Genomic DNA, 20,978 nt, shown 5'->3' on the forward strand with positions numbered 1-20,978 from the left:
GCCTGGGGGAGGTGGGGGAGAAAAGGAAGCTCAAGGGAGACCTTATTGCTCTCCATAACCACCTGAAGGGAGGCTGCAGTGAGCTGGGGGTCGGTCTCTCCTCCCAGGTAACAAGTGACAGGATGAGAGGAAACAGCCTCAAGTTGTACCAGGTGGAGAAATTTCTTCACAGAAAAATTTCTTTCACTTTCTAGAAAGGATTGTAAAGCATCTGTAAAACAGAGTACCTAGGGAAGCAGCTGCCACCATCCCTGAAAGCATTCAGAAAATGTGAACACATGATTTAATGGTGAACAAAGTGGTCATGGTGCTAAGTTGATGGCTGGGCCTCATCTTGAAACGTCTTCTCCAACTTTAACAATGTTATGACTGTGGTTTCCCTGTGTATCCCTGAACTTTGGACTGGTTCTAATGCCTGTCCAAAGTTCAGGGACTGTCGTGGCAAAAGTCAGCTCTGCAAGGGCACGAGCTGCTGCTGCGGGGCTGGGCACCCCTGTTGCAGGGGATTCTAGAGTCTTAAAGTAAAGTAGGAAAAATCTCTGTTCCATCTCTCACCCCGATAAGCATGATGAAACCTGCCAAAGGCTGCCTGCTGTATCAAATGACCACAGAATGCACCAAGTCCATTAACTTCTGGCTGACCCACAGCATACATTTAAGGTCACATCAGCACAGAGATGCTCATAAATGTTAAAGTAAACCAGTTAAACCTGTAAAGCAAAAGAACACCAATTTTAAATTTATTGAAGTCCCACATAAACACCCACATTCCAAGTTACATTACCTAGAATATTCAACACATCCACATTAAAGCATTCAAGCTCAGGCTTCTTTAAATTCATCAAATACTGACACAAAAAAAAAAACAAAACCCAAAAACCTGCTAGTGGCGTAAAACACAGCTCATATAAGCTGTTCCAATATTTAAGCTGTCTACCCTTTAAAACAGTACACGAGATTATCAGATGAAATTTGCTTATCTTGACCACTCAGCAAGTACATCTTGTCATATTTTGGCATTACTGGTTAGAAGCACTAAACCACCAGAAAGGGCCTTCCTATATACACACTGAGTCACTTCCAACCTTCTCTTAAAAAAAACAAAACCTAGCCTGAACTTCAGTCATCCTCCCAAATACAGTCTTCCCAAACCTTAAACTGCCCCTGAGAAGGTCTTTACTGAGTGCACTGCAGTTTTCCAGCCCACTGTGAACTGGCCACATTTTTCTGAGAAGAGTATCACTGATCCTGTGTATACCGAAGCCTTAACCAACACAAGACTTGCTACAGCTCAGCCACAGCACTGTTTATCAACCTCACATTCGTGTGATTACCAAAAATAAAACCACACATTAATTTCAGAATCACCATTTTTCATAAATAATTTTCTGTTCTGGCTGGAGCTCATTTGCCAGAGCTCACTGTACTGCAGAATTCAGTTAATTAAACTTCATAAAAGCACTGAGTTTTTTTAATTAGGGTAGACTCTGTCACTCATAAAAGTTAACCAGAAGCTATTTTCTGTGTTCTTGCTGTCTACAGAAACACCAGCTTGCCTTTCAGTAGTAGGTATAATACATCCTAGACATGAAATAAAAAGCCATACAGGTTTTATGTAACAAAAAGCCTAAAGTTAAAATTATTGGCAGCTATCCTTTATTAACCTTTTATCACTGTTTCCTATAAACTTTTTTTAAAGAATTCTTAAAATACATTCATAAAATGGGAAGTTGTCTATGTGAAATAAAGGGGGAAATATACCATAATTCTTATTATTCTTGGGTCAATAAATTTAATTTAATTTAATACCCTCTTTAGTTCAAAAGAGGGTATTCTCTGAAGCTCCAAAATGTGCTACAAAAATATATTTGGAGGATGAAGAAATACAAGCTTAGAAACAGTAATATTTTTTAAAATACATACTACAAAACTAGTTCAATACCAGTTTGATATCATTTGCACCTAGTTACAATGGATAATGAAACTACTTATAAATTATTTGCTCTGTCATGACATACATATGTACAGAAGTCTAAGATGAAGAAACAGAAGAATTTTTAACATATACATACATATAAACACACCAATCTCAGCTTTTGACCATATACACTTATTAACCCAAGTCTGGAGTGTAATGTACATATACATATATGCAAAAAAGTCAAGGGTCTTTAACCTTCAATGTTTTAAATATAAACACAAATTAATTTGCTCACATATTTCTAAATAATAAAATAAGATCAAGAAATATAAAAACATTATTAAGTTATAATAAAGGCACCCTTAAAGTTATTAACAAAACTGAAGAAACATTATCAGAGAGACATCTGAATCTTGAAAACAAAACTGATTTCAAACAACAAGGACATGAGAAACAACCATAAAACCAAATCTAACTAAGCTCTTGAAAAATTGGTAGAGCAGAATAAGATGCAAAAAGCAGAGCTGACTAGCTTCTAGACTGAAAAAGTTTTAGAATAAGTAGCATAGCACTACTTCCTAAGAGTTCCAGCTCAGCAAAACTCAGAAGAGACAGCAAATTTCAGCCAAATTTATAATTTCTTTTAAAATTAACAAAGCAAAAATAATCCCTAATCCATTACAAGGAAGAAGGTGGATGATGTTAACCTAAAATCTAAGGAAGTAAACAGATCTAGAGAAGCTTCATGAATTAATTCTATAAGGATCTAAGAAGAACCACTATTTTCTGTCCTGGGAGCATTTAATCAGATCACAGAGGAACAGATGAACCTTTCATTTGGAAGACAGCAAGGATCATTAACACAGGTTTTTAACACACCATGGCAGATAAGGAATGGCAATCCCTGTAAATATCTGCACTCATGTAAACCATGGAACTGCAATTTACTTTAAGAGCAACACTGCAGTTACTTAGTATACCCTACAGACAAAAGATCTTTTTTCCCAATAGAATGGGAACATTAAGACATTGCATTTAAAATACAATACCCTCAGAAAAGGGCATTTCCATTTCTGTTTTATATAAATACATCTTGATTTCTGACAAATAAATTTATATTCAGAATGATAACCTAAACTAATAGCACTTCTCTATTGCTTTTGCTCTCTTCGCATGAATTCTGATCACAGCAACTGCACACAAACCTCCAACAACAAATGCACAGAACAAAGTCTAGAGGGAATGCAAGACTTGCTTTATGGGAGCAATAAGTTGCTTCTTATTTAAGACGCATTGTGCTAAAGCAGTAATATTTCATATGAACAGATATGGCTTAGTTTTTGGATATGAAAGAAGAATTTGCTATAAAGTAAACACACTTCCAAAATATTCCATTAGGATATACAGAGAATTGCAGAGTAAGAAAATGTAACAAGGCTTTTGGGTATATCACACTATTCTAGGAGAACCTAGAAATTAAACAGTGTTTTTAAAAACTTATTAGAACAAAGAAACTTTCATGAACTCATTAAACTGTAATCGTTATTTCAAGCTGTCCTACCATGTGTATCATGCAGAAGGCACCAAGAGCTTGACAAGCTCTTCTCACATCATCTCAAGACAGCAAGAGGCCTCAGGCAAGCACAGTAGTATTATATAAGCCTTCTAAAATTTCAAGCAACAGGCTCCTGAACATACAAAATCACCTAGCTTAATGGAAGGAGGCGTGGAGTAACACAGAATGAAGAACAATATAAAGATTTCTCAAAGACAGATGATTTGGTTTATTAAAAAATAAAGAAACACTAAAAAACTCAAGCCCGAAACATTCTGCCTACCTAGAGAAAGGATAGCAATTACAAAAACAATTTCAATTTGTCTGCCAAAATAATTAAGAGAAAATAAAATTAGGAGCTCCCGACAAACAGTAACTCTTTCTATCCAACATCCACCAGAAACATGGTCAACACGCACGAGGCTGCACAGACTAGAGGATGATAATTGGTGAAGTGGCTGGCAATATAAACTGAGATCCTTTTGTTTTCCTACTTGCTTACTTCAAAGAAGTTTGTTCTGTGACAAGACATTATTATCTTGCTTTTAATTAGTGCTAAACTGTCCAATCACAGAAGAATTAATGTCTCCTAATCACTCAACACATGGAAAATTAATGTGTTGAACATTCCCAGTGACAGATAATCTGCACTGTCAGAAACAGAGCTAAAAGATGGTCAGACCCTTAGAACTACTTATGGCAGTTCTGGCTTCCAAATACAACAGAGACCAGCAGCAAAGAAACTTAGATTTCTAGCCAAGAATATGAACCAATTCATTTAAATATTAATACAGTCTCTTTTGTGTGTGTGTGTGTGTGTGTGTATATATATATGTGATGACGCAATATCTCTATCTGACAACAAGACCTTACTCTTTTTTTAGAAAGGAAATAGAACTGCAAAATGTTTCTTTTGCAAAGATTCTACCACTTATCAGCATCACCTAGTAACCACCACACATTAATTTTTACCAGCATAAAGAATCAGCTTTTTGTTTTGAAGACCGAAAGTGCTGCAGTACCAATGTCTTACAAACAACACACATTCACAAAGCACTGAAGCAATGAGTACATGAGAACCTTCACATTCTATTAACTGCAGAAGGAGCTGTACTTCACTGCAAAAGTAACTGAGTCACACACAGCCACTACTGGTGCTGTATCTTAGAAAGCTGACACAAGCTGAAAAACTCACAGGCTACTGCACAGAACAGAAAAAGGGATATGGAAGGTATCAGAGGGTCCTTCTCCCAACAATAAGCACAAGTATCCCTATTGACCCTTCAACCCAGCCAAACTCATTCAGGGTTTGGCTACAGAGCCCTACAATCTCCTTTCACCTTCCACGAGGAAAAGCAGCCACTGCTGTAACACCTTCAAAAAAAAAATCATAATTCACTTAGTTCAAATTTGAACACTGGATTTTCTTTTTCAGCCTCATTGCAATTACATACATTTTAAAAACTAGTAAGAGGTTTTCCCATCAGACTTTTTCATATATTGTATTTTTTATTCTGTAAAAGCTAATAGCCCTTGCTGATTTCTCATGTGGGCACAAATGACACAAAGGGTAACAGGAACCATCACATTCAATATCAGGGCTCTGGAGCCCCAGGTAGTCTTTTCCTTAATTATGCCAGTTTGGGTAAATGATAAAAGGAGAAGCAGATGGATTTACGAAGTAAACTGGCTGCACCACTGGTGCTGGCAACAAGGTTTTGGTTTAGGACTCTCTTGATTGGAAGAGATAGAACTCACCTTATGAAATAGGTCACATAAGCCTTTGCTAACAGAATGGCCAACCTGGTAAAGTCAGCCTTGAACTAAGAGAAGTGGGAGAAGAGGAAAGGACTGTGTGACATTCCCTTGCACCCCTACTGAGACACAGACAAACTCAAATACCTCTGTGAAGTGCTGGCACACCAATGAAGGCAGTATAGGGAACAAGCAGCAGGAATTTGAGATCTCTGTGCAGTTACAAGGCTTTGATCTCACTGCAATTACCAAGACATGATGGGACAGCTCACACAGCTGGAATGTCATAGGGAAGGGCTACAACTGTTTAGAGCAAACAGACCAGGAAGGCACAGCGCTGCAGCTGCCATACTTCATTGAACTACCAGTCCTTGACAGTGTAATTTCAAAAGCAGTAGTAGAAACCATGAGGAAAACTTTATCCAGTTTACTATGCTCAATTAACTAACTTCTGATGCTTCTGAGATCAAACCTATGTCTAACACCGAAGTCCAGCTTTGGTAACAGATTATCAGGTCTAAAAACCATTACCAAAGCCCTTCACTGATCAGATACACAAGCAAACTGGTTGAGAGCACAAGGAAGAAAGGAAAAGCTTTCCATCACTTGAGTAACACATATCCCGGATCCAGAAAAAGTCCTTTTTTCTTTAGAAATTACCTGGCAATCTCAGCAATACAGAGATAAAAAAGGGTCCCCCTTTCAGAACCTTCATGTCTTTGCAGATAAATAGAATACTTCCACAAAAGCAAAACCAGACTGAATAAAGTATTTTCTGCCTACTTCTAACTTCAAATCATGCCAAGACAACAATCTCTTATCTAGATTCTCATCTCACTGTCATAAAAAAGAGCTGTTGAGATGGTAACAAAGTCTGCCCAAGGAATAAAGTAATATCAAAAGCTTCCAGCTACTTCCACTACCTTCAAGACATAATAAATCATTACATCCACCCACATAAAAACAACAACAAAAAAAAAGAAAGCCTTAACAAAAGAGTAAACTATCTGGCACACTTCAAGCTGAATCCTGACAATAATAATATGGCAGTGGGAGGAAACGGAAACAGATTCACAAGACAGTTAACAGAAACCCCTTCCACTATTACCTTCACTAATGTCTAATGTGAAAAATTATTTACTTTCAGATTTTAGTTTCTAAATCACTCAGACAAAGGCTGGGTTCAAGTCTCCTCAGAAGAACAACCTAAGAGCTTAGAATGATCAGGGATTGAACCTTGACAAAAAAAATTCAAGCTTCACAAAACAGCTGATACTAATTGCTTTTAATGTTTTGATAATTCAAATGCAGACTTTGGTTGAATTTTCTGAATTTAAATTAAGTAATATTAAGAGACTCTAATAATAAGAGGTCAACAAACTCATGTTGTTTAAAGTGGTTTTTGTACAGAAACAGCAATAGACGAGCATTTTGTTTTATTAAATTCTGTCACATACTTCACAAAATACAGTAACTCATTCTTTCTTTAGAGCTGAAAGGACAAAAATATATTTTTCTTCAACCGAGGTTTGACAAACCTCACCAACAAAAACAGGCACAACTGGATAGCCTGGAAAAGAATCACCTGTAAAATCAAATTGCCACCACCTGTGAGTATCTTACCTTTAAATAGGATCCATAATATTTAGTTACATATGGACTGTCACACTGACTCAACACCGTGATTTCTTGTTGGATGTCTTCTATTTCATCTTCTGCTTCTTCTAGGTCAATAATTTTTATAGCAACAACTTTCTGAGTCCGATTGTCAATTCCTTTAAAAACTTCACCAAAAGACCCCTTACCAATTCTCTCCAGTTTTGTAAACAGTTCTTCTGGATCTGCCTTCAGAGTCTGTTAAAAAGAAATATAAACAAAAAAGTCGCTCAGTATTTGTAACAAAATGTGGTATTTTTAAAGGCAACAAACACTTCAAATTCTGCATATTCCTATTTATCTAGCTACCCTTTTCTACCACCATAATTGTAATGTTCTTCCTAAATCACTTATATGCACACACTGATATGTTTATATTTCACTGCATATAAAGAACAAATTTAACACTGTCCTGTGTGTCAGGGTTTATCCTATTTGGCACCAGAAAATGCTGCCATCTCAATTTCTTTTTCTTTGCCAATAAAGAGTATCCAGAATGGAAGATCATTACAAAGATTTGGTTTTTATTAAAAGCAAATAGATCAAACACCACCAGCAAAAAAAGTAAGCCTTTAGTCTAACCTTTTCTCTTTAAATTGGTTCCCTCCTAGATCGCAGAACCCCTCTTTCATATTTTTCTCGAATCTCCTCCTTCCAAGGATTTCATTCACCTTCTTCAGTGCACAGAGCACTGTTTCCTTTTGTTTGTGTGACAAGCAATCCTCTTCAGTTTTCTCCGACTAAGGATCACCTGCCTGAATAGCCAAGCTCCCTCCCGCTCCCTGATGCCAAGGTTTTCTCAATCAGGATTTATTTATCTTTTTCTTCATCTCTCAGTTGCGTAAAGTCATCCACTCCTAAAAAACATCCTGCTCCCAGCCTTCTTGATTTGAGCAGTCACATAAAAGCCAAGAGTTCTCACCTAAACATGCAAATGTAGGACTGAGCTGGACCACACTGCCACATTTGCTTTTTCTCCACTATTAAGTATTCAGCTCACTACTGCTTCTCACTTTCAGGGCACAGATGGTAAGTTCCACAGTATACCTTCTCAGTCTAACAGCATGGAGCCTCACTAGCTAACAAAAAATACATCCATTACAACTACAGGGGAGTTGGACTGTATGACCTTTAATGACCTCTTCCAATCCAAACTTTTCTATGATTAAACTGGAAAAGTCATAAACAGAGGGAATAATCATAAAATTAAGAAAGGACAGGATTACTTAGAATCATGTCCTTAAGAAATAAAGTTAATACTTTAAAAGACTTCAGACACTGTGTTTTTAAAAGGATGACACTCATGCTAGCTAAGTGAAAATACATAGTTCATACAGAAAACGGCTCATACAAGAGGAATTCAGTAATGCCTAAATAAGCATAAAACCACAGTTTTTGCTTAGCCCAACTGTGTAGTAACACGAAGAGGGGAATGAGAATTTCTAGAGTACCACTGACAAGCACTGAAACAACATTTTCTTTAACATTTAAATTTAGCTTTAAAAGTACCTCCCACCTATACTTTTCTGCTCTCACATCTCGAAGTTACATAATTAACCCATACAGCTGCAAGAGGAAGATAGCCTAGAACATAGTTTCTCTGGAGGTATCTAAATTTCACAAGCTGAAAGAGGTGTTTTGAGGACCAGGTAGCTGGGACTGACTGAACCCAAAGATAAACCACTCAGTTCTCAAAGTGATTTACCATCATCTGGCACAAGCTGGAAGAACACAATAACTTTTAGTACTTCAAAGTCAGCTGTAAGATATCACAGCTTTCAGATAATGATTTCAGGAACACATCACTGGTGAGATCAGCCCAAAGTAAAAACACTCTAAGTATACCTACTGCAAGACTTCACCAGCCCCAAGAAATTCCCCCTGCTTTACATCTTACTGATCCATCCTTTTATCCAAAGTCAGTTTTGGGAAACAAACAGAAGGGCATGGCATTATACCATCCTTTTGCCTAAATGAACAGAGCAAAAGAGCCACATTCCTTCCACCAAAAGCAGCTTGTTCTTTCATTAATTTCAATGTACTATTACACACTATTACATAGTATTACACTAACGGTAATAATTACATTATTACTATTACATACTGTTACACACTATCAAATATTACATAATAGATCTATGTATGTATATATTTATTTATCTCCCCCTTAAGAAACCAGACCAGGGCACTTCATGTTTTCCCACAAACAGCTGCACGGTGACCCTTACCAACACTTCCAGGGACATCATTTCTGAGATCACTAAACTACAAACCAAACTGCGCTTACTGGTTCTTCTTATGCCTCACAGAATGCTCGGCTCTCAATACTCAAACCAGCCTTCTCTGAGAACTCTTCATGAATAAAAATAACCTTAACACCGGCATCAGATATTTTCCCTTGTGGAAAACAATTATCCGTCTACACTTTCATACGTCCTGTGCTGGAATTTGAGATGATGTGCTGTAGAAAGCTGTGCACGCCTAATCCAGCCACACAAGCCTTCTAGTTCCATTCACTAGCCACAGGAATCTGAGCATTACATCATTACAAAGGCATCTGGGCAAGCCACAAACCAATCCCAGTTGCAGCTGCCTAAAACATTCCATGTTTCACCGCCTGAGACTAAAAAGCCAGCACTGCTCAGTTGCAGTGCACTGTGGTTGTTCATATGAGAAAATGCAAGAGCTACCTGCCAGCAGCTTTTTCAAATTCTGCTGGCTGCATGTATACACCCCCCATTTTCCCTTTTTCCCTTAACAATCCATGACTACCATATATTAAAGCTCCTTGTTTCACAGCACCACAGTCTTCAGAGATTTTCAGGAACCTCACAGCTTCATTTTTACAGTGTCAAGCTCTTGGGATTCTGGTGTTAGGCTGGCAGTGTTGTAAGACAACTGTAAAAGAGAATTAACAATTACAGAAAAGTGAGGAAGATAACTTGCTGAAGACCCAAGAAGAAGGGAACAACTGTTCGCTTGAATTTTTATAATCAAAATTTTGCAGCCATTTTGAAATGTTAATTTTTCAATAATAACACAACTTAATGGGATCAAAATCATTATCAATAATAATGTTATTTCAGAGGCTTCCTGTGAAATGACTAATTATTAAACAAATTTAAAAAACCCCTTCCTTCCCAGTTCACAACTTTTGTAAATTCATTTCTTTGTTCTAAAATGTAACAGTTGCCATTCCTGAATTTTCTTCTGAGCAAGAGGAGGTAGCAGTTGTTCCAAAAAACCCAAACAACACACTCTTGCTCTGTAAGAAAGGTCTCAGTTTTCTTCTCAGAACACCAGGTGTTTGAAGTGAGAGCCTTAAACCACTGACAACCTGTGTTTTTGCAAGAACTAAGAGTTGGTTTCCATAATGACCTGCTGTCTTTCAAAAATATAGAGATCAGGCCTCCAGATACATAATGAACTGCTTGAATCTGAAAGTACCTCAATGGCCAATCCCCACCCTTTTTTCCCAGATCACATCTGGAAAGGATTCTTGACAAATGTGATTTTTCTCGGTTTTGTGAATACTACCAACACAGACAAAATAAACAAATGGCTTTATAAATATTCCCTCTACACAACTACACAGAGAAAATTACTTCCACAGACACTGCCACTACAGTTTTGCTAACTCTATTCTTTGCAAACTTTTACTAAGCATAGAGTTTATTCCTACTAATATTAAAATAATGGGAACTGATAAAAGAACCTTCATGTAATGGAGCACATCAAATATTGCTAGAAACCACAGATTAGAACATCAATATCTGCTGCAAATGGGTAAAGCTAATCACCTTGATAAAGAACTAGATCTCTACCACAACATTTTTTTCAAAGCTTGTCACAGAATACATACTGCGACAAATCAAAAACAAATTACGGAGCATTCAGATTGAATGATTCCAGAACTTTTCATTTCCATAGACACTTGAATTACTTTGCTTTTCATTTCAAATAGTTTTTCACACTTCTGAACACAAACTGCGACCATCTTGTCTCACAGTCCAGCTTGTTCAGCCATGCAGAACAAAGTCCTTTTCACCATAAGCAAAGCCACCATTCATCCAATAATTTGAGTAATCTCTCTGTACTTGTTCCACATTGGATTCATTACTTTTGACCTTAATCAGCCAGAAAAATATACTCAATTTAAAATTAACTCTTCTTAGTACCTAACAACACTGTTGCCTACTTCTTCAGAATAAAAATAGTTCAATACATTCTCAGATCCTATTTGTTCAATTTGATCTCATGGCTCAAACTCAGCTGCAGCCAAATAAACCAAATCACCTCCTCCTAATGCTCTGTATTTCCAACTAATGAGCTCCCAGACTTTTGCAAAGGCTCTTTGTAATACTTATACTTATGACGAGCTGCACTTTGTGCTGTTCTGTTCAGTAATTCCAATCCCCGGGGTTGCACAGCTCTTCAGCACTCTCACACGTACCTTTAAATTTTGTCTTTTTCAGGCATTGCCTTTTTCTATGCAAAGGTCACTTTTCAGTCAGAAATTGTCAAGAACAGTCCTGGAGAAACCACCAGTATCACTTGCTCTGACACCACCTTTGCAGTACCCTCTTCACAGTCAGGATTACACACATCTTGTAACATATTTATTGTCATGAATCCCCAGTTTTCATCCACACTAACTGTCCCTTAAAGCTCAATAGAAAATGCCACTGTAATTCAAACTAGTTAGATCCAACTTCATCCATAACCACTCTGAGAAAAGATATAGCTTTGAGCCTTTTCCCACATCTCACTCCAGTTCTTATTTCCAACCTCTTTTTATGAAGAGTTGTTCCAGTTATTGTAGAAAAGTATTAAAAATATTTCTCTTTAACTTACAAGAATTATAAAGCATCTCCATAATTCAAGTTCTTAATCTTAACTGTGCACCAATTGCACCTGCAGATCTGTTATGTCAATTTGCAGCTTGTTTGAAATAGACAATTCTCTTTTTAACATCTCATTTTGTATACTTTCCATTTCACCAAATCAATTTCCAATTTTTCAGTCCAATTCTCATTCCCTATCAAGACTGAGCCCAAAATACGATAATCTGAAGAGGTTCAGAGATTTCTGGGGATTGTTTAGCTTGGAAAAGAGAAGCCTGGGCAGCTGGAAATCTTACTGTGTGTGAATATGTGATGGAAAGGAGTAAAGAACACAGGGCCAGACTCTTCTCTGTGGTGTCCAGCAGAAGGACAAGATGCAATGGCCAGAAATTGAGTTATAGGAAACTTCATCTAAACTTCCAAAAATAAAAGAGGAAAAGAAAAAAAAAAGGTAAAAAACAAAACAGCAGCAACAAACCACCAAAATAGAATAACCGCAAAGCTAAAAACCCAGCCTTTCTTAATATAAGGATAATCCTGCATTAGATTAGGGCTGCCCAGGCAGTTTGTGGATCCTCTGAGGCATTCAAAACAAGGCTGGATGTTGTCCTGAGCAATCTGGTGACTTCATGTTGAGCAGGAGGTGGACTAGATGCGCTCCACAGGTCCCTTACAATCTCAGCTATTCTGTGATACACTTCCTATCACATGAAAAATTAGTTTTGCTGCTAAATTTACTGCACAGATATGTAATGTCTTTAAAATTGAGATACCATTGCTGCACATAATTTCTTTACTTTTTATCATTGGTCAGACCAGAGAACAGAAATCTGCCAGAGAAGTTTCACACTGGAAATTTTCCCATGTACCCTGAGAACTTTGAGCCTAAAGCCAGTCAAAGTGAACAGCAGGCACAGTCGACGTCATTCTCCTTCACACAGCTCCCCATTTCAAGAAGGCACGGCAAAGATTCCCCTATGTCACTACCTGCAGTCTCAAAAAACCATTTAATGTCTCTTCACCTCAACACAGAGCAGTATTAAAGAGCTCCGCTTTTTACTTAGATCCCCACAAAGCTAGCAGCACTGGGGGCAGCAGTAGAGAGACATAAATTTGGGTAAATTGCACAAAATCACATCAGCCCTCCCACAAACTCAGGCTACCAAACTTAGGCTACCAAGGGGGCAGGGAATAAACAAATCCAAGACCAAGGAAAAAAGAAAAAAAAAGCAACCACCAAGACCCCAAAACACCCATATAAGATGGTTTTGCATCAGACAAAAAACTACCTCCAGGAAGGAGAAGCCTCCAAGTTTGCTACCCAGCATTTCAGCTATCTCAGAAGCTCACAAGTTCTTGTTTTCAGCAATATATATACCCCATATATGAATAACTGAAACAACACACAAAATTATTTCATGCAGTTGATGGGAAATTGAAATATAAAAGAGGCAGAAAACAGATGAACAGATGATAAATTGTTTGGTTCAATTGTATCAATCCCTACCCATACTTTCAAAGAGCAGCTAACTAACAAAATATAATTAAGTATTTGGATTTATAGTCTGGGACTTTTAGATAAACAATGAAAAAAGAAGACATTTTTAGAAGCCTTAAAACTGGAACCAAATTTGAACCATCTCTCAGCCTTAATTATCAATATTAAAGTAAAATGAGACAAATTACCACAGCCATCTTAGAATTATCATGAACAGCAACAACTGATTTTATTTTATTTTAAGAAGACAAATCAGCAAAACATTGAATGAGAGGTACAAAAACTAGAATGAGAGCATTTATCTGTAATAACTAGGTGTAGAACTAAGATCCATCTCTTTCACTGAGAATTTGTCAATTATAAAAAATAACATGTAATTGTTTTCTTTTTTTTTCATACACATTCCATATTTCTCACCTTCCATCTCCAATACTATAATTATTCAATTCAGACACATGCTACCATAAGGAAATCACTTTTTTTTCTGGGAGAAATACAATATGCCAAAAATACAGAGAATTAGCAACAGCAACACTTTCAACTTTTGATAAAAAGGAACAACTGCCATAAATTCTGCTGTGAAACTTCAATGGGTTGAAACAGGGGAGAGAGGAAGCCAAAAATAAAGCTGCAAACCTTGCATCTCAAACACGGAAGGTAAAAACATTTAGCATGAATCACTATGGCCTACTGTTAACTCATATTTGTCACACAGCTAACTCTTTTGTTCTGATTTCTACCTAAATTATAACAGGGTGTAAGTGCATTTCCAGCAGCTGCCAAAAGTTAGCCTATCATAAAAGTATTCCTCAGCCCTTGTAAAACTCTCTTTCCACTTATTTTCAAGGAATGTGCCCTTACCTTACATTCAGAATACAAAATATTTGATTCTTCACCATCAGTAACACAAATATGTAAAGCATGCTTCCAGATTTCTAATTAACCAATACCATTTTCTGCGTGCAATGTGGCCTGCACAAATCAGTCTGAAATTTTCTGATATTTTTCATTCAGAAAACTGCCTAGTGTATGACCCTAAGAGTTTAATACCAAAATGAACAGTTACCTAACTGTGCCCTGCTTCCAGAAAACATATTTAATTGGATTTTTTTCTGAGTTTCTGAGTTTTTAGTCACAAAAAACTTTCATAACCTGTAGCTGACTTTCCCCCTTCCATCCATTACACTTCTAAACTGTAAATTACTGCAATTAAAAATCCCTCCATGCCTTGAGCACACGGTGAAAGCAACACACAAGTATCAGCAGTATGTACAGTACGGCAGTGAAACACAAGATGCATTTTAGACACCAAGAGAAAGATAGCTAAGGAAAAATGTACCAAAACCAGTTTTAGAATAATGTCACTCACTTGTTTACACTTGCTAAAAAGCTAAAACTTTCTTGATGAAAATCCCTCTTAATTAGCTAAGCTACTGATAAAAAGAAAAACAAAAAAGTAGCTCCTTAGGGAAAAACCCATCATTATGACAAAGGGCTGAATAAAGAATGCTAACAGAGGCAATTAGAAAGTTATGTTGCATTAATATTACTTGAGAAAAAGAAAGAAAACAGCAAATTTTAGGTTCTACAGCAATCTCATAATTTGAGGGGAGACTCTTCTTGCACCCATTGTATCTGACAGAAAACCCAGATGTTTGTCTCAAGAAGCTGCCAAGCAGAGCAACTAAGAATACAATAAATTCTCCTGATTCAAGCCTCACTTTTTATCAAGTTACACTGCAGAAGGCTCTTAGCTCTACACTAATGTACAACCAGCACAGTCTGACTTTTGTGCATACCTGGACATAAAAAATTACCCAAATCAATGAAGAGTTTACAAGTAAAAACAGTTTTGACTATGAAGCTGCATCCACACGAATTATTACTTTTAGGCACACAGAACACCACGGAATTAAACAGTACTCCATAAAAGGTGTATCATCACAAAAGCAATAACCAGATCAAAATCAATCACAGCCGCAGGATACCAGGTTGGAAGGGATCTCAAGGAAAATCTGGTCCAACCTTTCCCAGCAAAAGCACAGTCTAGGCAAAGTAGCCCAACACCCTGTCCAGGCAAGACTTAAAATTTTGAGTCCAGCGTTGGGGAATCCAACATTTCCTCAAGAAGATTATTCCAATGGCTGATTGTCCTAATTGTGAAGAATTTTCCTTTTGTGTCCAATCAGAATCCTCCACAGGTGTAATTTGTACCTCTTATCCCTCATCTTTTCATGTGATTCCTAGTAAAAAGGGAGTCTCCACCTTCTCTTCAGACACCTTTTAAATACTGGAACATAGTGATAAGGTCTCCATCCTGGGCCGTCCTTTCTCAAGGCTAAACATATCCAACTCTCTCATCCCTCCCATGTGAAAGGCTTCCCAATCCTCCAGTTATCTTTGTGGCCCTTCTCTCAACCCCTCTCCAGCTGTCCACATATTTTCTTGTATAGAAGGGACCAAATTATTATAGGATGGATGCAGTATTTTTTATTAAAATTAATTTATATTTGATGCCTTGTTGGCATTGTCCATCAGTGTTTTGTGCATCCTCTATTCCCCTTCCCACCCCACCCAAAAGAAAGGGAGTACGAGAAGAATTTAAGCACATTTGAAAAATGCAGCCAAGATACGTTTTCTACTTCAGAAACACAAAAGATGCCACTGTGTATAAGCTGACATCAGAGCTTTGTACACCACTCGTAACACAAGGCCCGGTATTTAAATGTGCCTGCTGCATCAGTAGCCTTTTGTCTCTGTGGGGAACAAAGATGCCAGCTGGCTAAGAGGGTACCTTACACACACACACAAAACTGCCACAACACAGGGCCAGTCTGACTGGTCTATGAGGACACCTGAGAGACACAGATGCCATAAGCTGCATCTATTTACCTACTCTGGAAGGCCACACAATGGAAATAGGTCTTCCTGGCTCTCAAACAGCTCCATGCATCTATTACATAGCCCTGAAACAGCCTTTGACTACAGAGTGAGAAGATGCCCACTTCTTTTTCACCAATTAAAACTCTTCTGTCCTGGCACCCAAGGGCTGAGCTTGTAATATGTCACAGAATCGTGACATCTGTATTGAGGATGTTTTAAAACTGATTAGCCAAGATCATACCGGTCCAAGGATCTGTCCAGTATTTAAGTGCTGTAAGTTACTGCAAAGTACTTGTCAAACTGTAACATAAACAGTAACAGTGTGCAGTGTGCACAAACTCTCAGGAAAAAAAAAAAATCAAACTGGGGAAAGCTAATCTCCTACACAGAAGCTGCAAACGGAAAGCAGGAGAAGCTAAGTGGCCTTTCCACAGTGCCTTTGATTTAGCAACACAATATTGTGCAGTTACCAAACACAGAGCTCACACAGGAAGTACTCAGAACGGTTTATTGTAAAAGGAGAATGAGCTACCATAAGGAAGACAGTAATACCTATAGTGTGTAACTATGAAAGAACAGCCATGCTGGATCAGAACAAAGGATCCTCTAGGCCAGGATGCTCCTCCTACAACAGTCAAAAGTGAACATCTTGGGAACAGCACAAAAATAGACAAGTAAACAGCAGCATTTCCCAAAACACCCTTCCAGACTCCGGCAAACTGACACTTCAGAAGCTTTCTGAGCTGGAAATTGTGCCTTTATGCTTAAAAACCTTTTCTGTTAATTTGTCAGGTTCCCACTTGAATTTAGTTAAACTTCTAGCATTTCTTGAAGCAACACATCTAGAATGTCAACGCTTATTTACGTTTTGCATGAAGAACCTGTAGCTCTTGTACTGAAAATACAATGAAGAATGAATAAAAATAACTTAGTGCATAAACACTGTTATTGCTACAAAAACAACTGAAAAGGGAGGAAGATAAAAAAGGAGTTTATCAAACAGAAGAGGCTTGTCTTCAAGATGATGGAATTTTAAAAGCACCACAGGAATTTATTAGCATAAATTTATAAACACAGTACTTGATTTAAAATACAGCTTCCTTAAAGAAGCTCCAGAAGCTTACCACAGCCTTGAAATGCAGGCCAGTCCGAAAATCAAGGTCATATACGCTTACTCCGAGCCAGTCTCACAGGAATCTCACACATTTACAGGCAAACACACACTCTCCCCAGGCCACTTCCATAAGGCATAAAGAAGCAAGACAACACATCCTCAGTTCAGTCATGATGCAGCTTCACCCTGCACACTCAAACTCATATCTATACAGAGCCCTAAAACAATGACAGTAAAAACTTCAAGTCCGAACTTAAACTGCAAGCACAGAAATTTAGGTCAAAACCCAACTCTGTTTTTATTCAGGTTACAACATGCCCACTGTGCAGCAGACAGCAAATCTCAGGTTTTGACAACCTTCCAGCACCATCCTACATTTCCTCCACAGTTTTTCATTCCTTTGGCTCACTCTCTACCCACTCATTTTTATGCATCACTCTTCAAACATCGATCAGACATCTTGCTTAGGGAGAAACATATTAATCCTTCATTCCACTGCTCTACTGACACTACCATGCTCACGCCAAACAGCATTAATAAAGTGATGTCCCTCCAAATGATTTTTTGGGGTCAAGAAGTTACCCTGCTCACACTGCTGCTCTCTTGTGTGAGTACAGCAAAGAATGTCGGAGAAAGCTGCATAACTTGTCACTGACACTGCTTCCACCGTTTGTGGCAGAAGCTGGTAGGTGGGGAGGAGGGATCACACTACAGAAAAAGAGATAGTCCCGTGATTTAGGCAATTTAATTATAACTCAGAGAACTAAGCTCAATTCCTCTCTTCTTCACGACAAAAAAGTCCCAAATCCTTTTCTTATTTAAGCAGATGTCACACGTTGTATGTACTTTACTCTTTGAACATTTATTGGGAAGTAAAATCAAAGAGAATTGTGTACTGAAAACAGACTGCTAGAAAACTGCTATATATTCTGACAGAATGGAAAAGGATACAGACATCTTGAACTGGGCACAGGAAATTAGTGAGCAGCATTCACATTGCTCACAGACTTTATGCCTCTACCTATCGGCAGATCTCTAGTTTGGTGTTGTGGGGGTTTTCTTTAGACTATGAAAGTTCACACTTGAGCAACTCTCATGGTAATAGAATAAAATTCATTAGAAAAATGACACCACTTTGAATAAACCTATTTGAAGCAAAGTCCCAAATTACGTCAACTAACAAGAACCCTGAAGATCCACACATTTAGTACAGCTAACAGTACTACAAACCAAATAACAAATCAAGTCAATAAAAAGCACAGGACCTCAGATCATGCAGTGACATACATCATCAGTACACACATACTGATGGAATAATCTTCATTCTCTCACTTCCAAGCAGCTACAAATCTGATTTTTAATGCTGAAGTGTTACAGGCTCTGTCTCAAAGTAGGTAGTTGTCTTAGTTCTAATATGTCTCAAAGGAATGAAAAAAAATCCAAACAATACCTATAGCCAATGAAGAAACCCTCATTTCTCTGTCTCTGGCAATCAGTGAACTGCTCCTATTTGGAAGGTGAACTTGAACTCTCAACAGCAGGACCTACACAGCAATAAATTAATTAGCTCAGAGAGTGGGCCTACGTAGGCTACACGGCATCCAGTACTATGTAGGAGCACATAATTCATGCTATGCCTAAGCATGTAATATTTTCAATTCTAATCCTCAGATTTCCAAAGAAAAGGGAGTCATGACTTAGAATCCTGACTCACAATAAAATAAACCACGGTAAATCAATACCTAAACCAAATTATGCACAAATACTTTCAATCCAGGAGACAAATTTGAGAGACTCTTACACGTCATTCATAAGTTGTTCCTTTGGAGGTAAGGGCAAGAAAGTTTCTAATCAGATGTGGGAAATATTAGAATAACAACACACAGATACCAATGACCTTAATGTTCTCCTAGCAGCAGTTTCCATTTAAACCAAGAAAAACGACTTGGGGGAGGGGGGGGGGGAGCAGGCTCAGACTGAGCCAGCTCATCCAGCACAAAACCGCACTAGTTATTTCAAATATACAGTTAAGACACAGAACGAGCAATTTGAGCAATTTCCACCGTGTAACAACAGCAGCTGACCAACTCTCGGAATCAAACACAGGAGCCAAGCACGATCCCCGAGCACCCACCTCAGAGCAGCACCACAGACATGGGCACTGCAGCATGCGCTGAAGGTCAACATTTCCAGGCCCCGCTTGTACGGACTGGTTTGACGTATGCTTCCCCTACGCACCTCAAACTAACGGGGCCGAAAATCGCCCACTGAGCCGCGGCTGGCTCCAGGAATTAAAACACCGAGGAGAACTCCCGGCCGGGGGAGGGGGCCACACGCCACGCTCCGCTCCGCACGCCTGCAGCGACAGAGCGGCAGCCGCGGACGGATGGAGGGAGGCAGAGGCAGGCAGGGACCCACCGGGCGGAGGGACCGCGCTGGGCCACACGCCAAACGCTGACAGCACGTTTCGTCTCCATCCCGCTCCTCTGCCCCCAGCCTAGCCCCCGCGGCCGAGCCAGGGCCAAGAGGCGCTTTCTCCCCTCGCCCTGTTCCCCCAGCCCCGGGAATCCCCCCCTTCACACGCAGCCCGGCCCGCGGTGCGCGTCCGTGCCTGCCCTTGGGGCAGCGGCTCACCTGCATCCCCGGCAGCCCCGCCTGCACGGGGGAGTGAGCCATGGCGGCGGCGGCGAGGGAGGCTGGGAGGCAGCCGGGTCTCCTCAGGCGGCTCCAGGGCACAGAGCTGAGCTCATCTCCACGCTCTCTCACACACAGCACCGCCGTCCTCTTCCTCCTCCTCCTCCTCCTGGCCCTTCCCCCGGGCGAGCAGCGCCTGTGCGCCGGCGGTAGGAAAGGGGCCGTCCCAAGCCCGGGCTCTCCAGGCCCCCGTCACGGATGCAAAGGCGGCAGCGGCTTCCTCATCCCTCCTCCTCCTCGTCTTCTTCTTCCTCCTCCGGGCCGTGCGGGCGACACGATGACAAACCTGAGGCGGGAGGAGGAGGCGAAGGAGGAGGGGGCGGAGCGGCAGCGGCGGCGCCGCCCGCCCTGCGCGGTACCTGCCCGCCCGCCGCCATGGGCGCGGCCGGCGCCCCTCACGCCGCGGCTGGTGCCGTTCCCGCCGCCCCTCGCCCGCGGAACCCGCGCTCCGCCGAGGGCTGCCGTGCCAGGGAGCGCTGCCGTGCCAGGGAGCGCTTGGCTTCCTGTCAGAAGCCCCAACCCAAAATGCCAGGCGTGCTTCTCCTGTAGTTCCTAAGCGGGAGCGGAGTGGGTCGGCGCTGAGGTCTCTCCCACGCAGAAGTTTTGCGTACATGCAAATCCCTTGAGAACTCGACACTGTTCTGTTCTTTGTTATAACTGGAATTTAGCGGCTCAGTCGCTCAGCTTCCCGTGTGCCATGGAATGCCCTAAGATTCTCTCCTTTTTCTGCCCAGGCACGAAAACCTCGGGATTTTCAGGATTGTTAAAGTTTTGAAACCTGTGAGCCGATGGGGCTGGGATCCATAGGACAGAGAGGCTCGCTGTCTTTTCAAGTGATTGTTTAAAATAACGTGAGCATCCACTGCAGCATAAGTTGCCTTTCATTAGATAATTCACTAGAGTTTGTACAAATCTCTTAACTGCAAGAAACATTTGAAAATAGAAAATGGTCTTATTGAAAAGTGGTTGGAACTTCCACTGAAGTTTTTTTCCTATAGTTTTGATATTCTTTGTTGTCTTATGTGGGCTGAGTTAATGCTACACAATCTGGTTTTCCT

At 39.8% G+C, this 20,978-nt stretch overlaps 1 protein-coding gene across 2 annotated transcripts in view; it reads right to left on the reverse strand.

The window, feature by feature from the left end:
- Nucleotides 1-20,278, reverse strand: part of STK24 (serine/threonine kinase 24) — a 49,181-nt gene extending 28,903 nt beyond the window's left edge. The window contains exons 1-2 of one of the 2 annotated variants that reach the window (XM_038138003.1): nucleotides 19,861-20,278; nucleotides 6,855-7,085 (exon numbers count right to left, since the gene is read on the reverse strand). In XM_038138003.1, coding sequence (XP_037993931.1) covers nucleotides 6,855-7,085; nucleotides 19,861-19,902 — 273 coding nt within the window. In that variant the 5' untranslated portion in view covers nucleotides 19,903-20,278. Of the gene's footprint in view, nucleotides 1-6,854; nucleotides 7,086-19,360; nucleotides 19,768-19,860 lie in introns of those variants that run through there. The other variant, XM_038138012.1, reaches the window with a different exon arrangement.
- Between the last annotated feature and the right edge of the window lie 700 nt (nucleotides 20,279-20,978).

This window comes from Motacilla alba, chromosome 1 (genome assembly GCF_015832195.1).
Source record: "Motacilla alba alba isolate MOTALB_02 chromosome 1, Motacilla_alba_V1.0_pri, whole genome shotgun sequence".
NCBI lineage: Eukaryota > Metazoa > Chordata > Aves > Passeriformes > Motacillidae > Motacilla > Motacilla alba.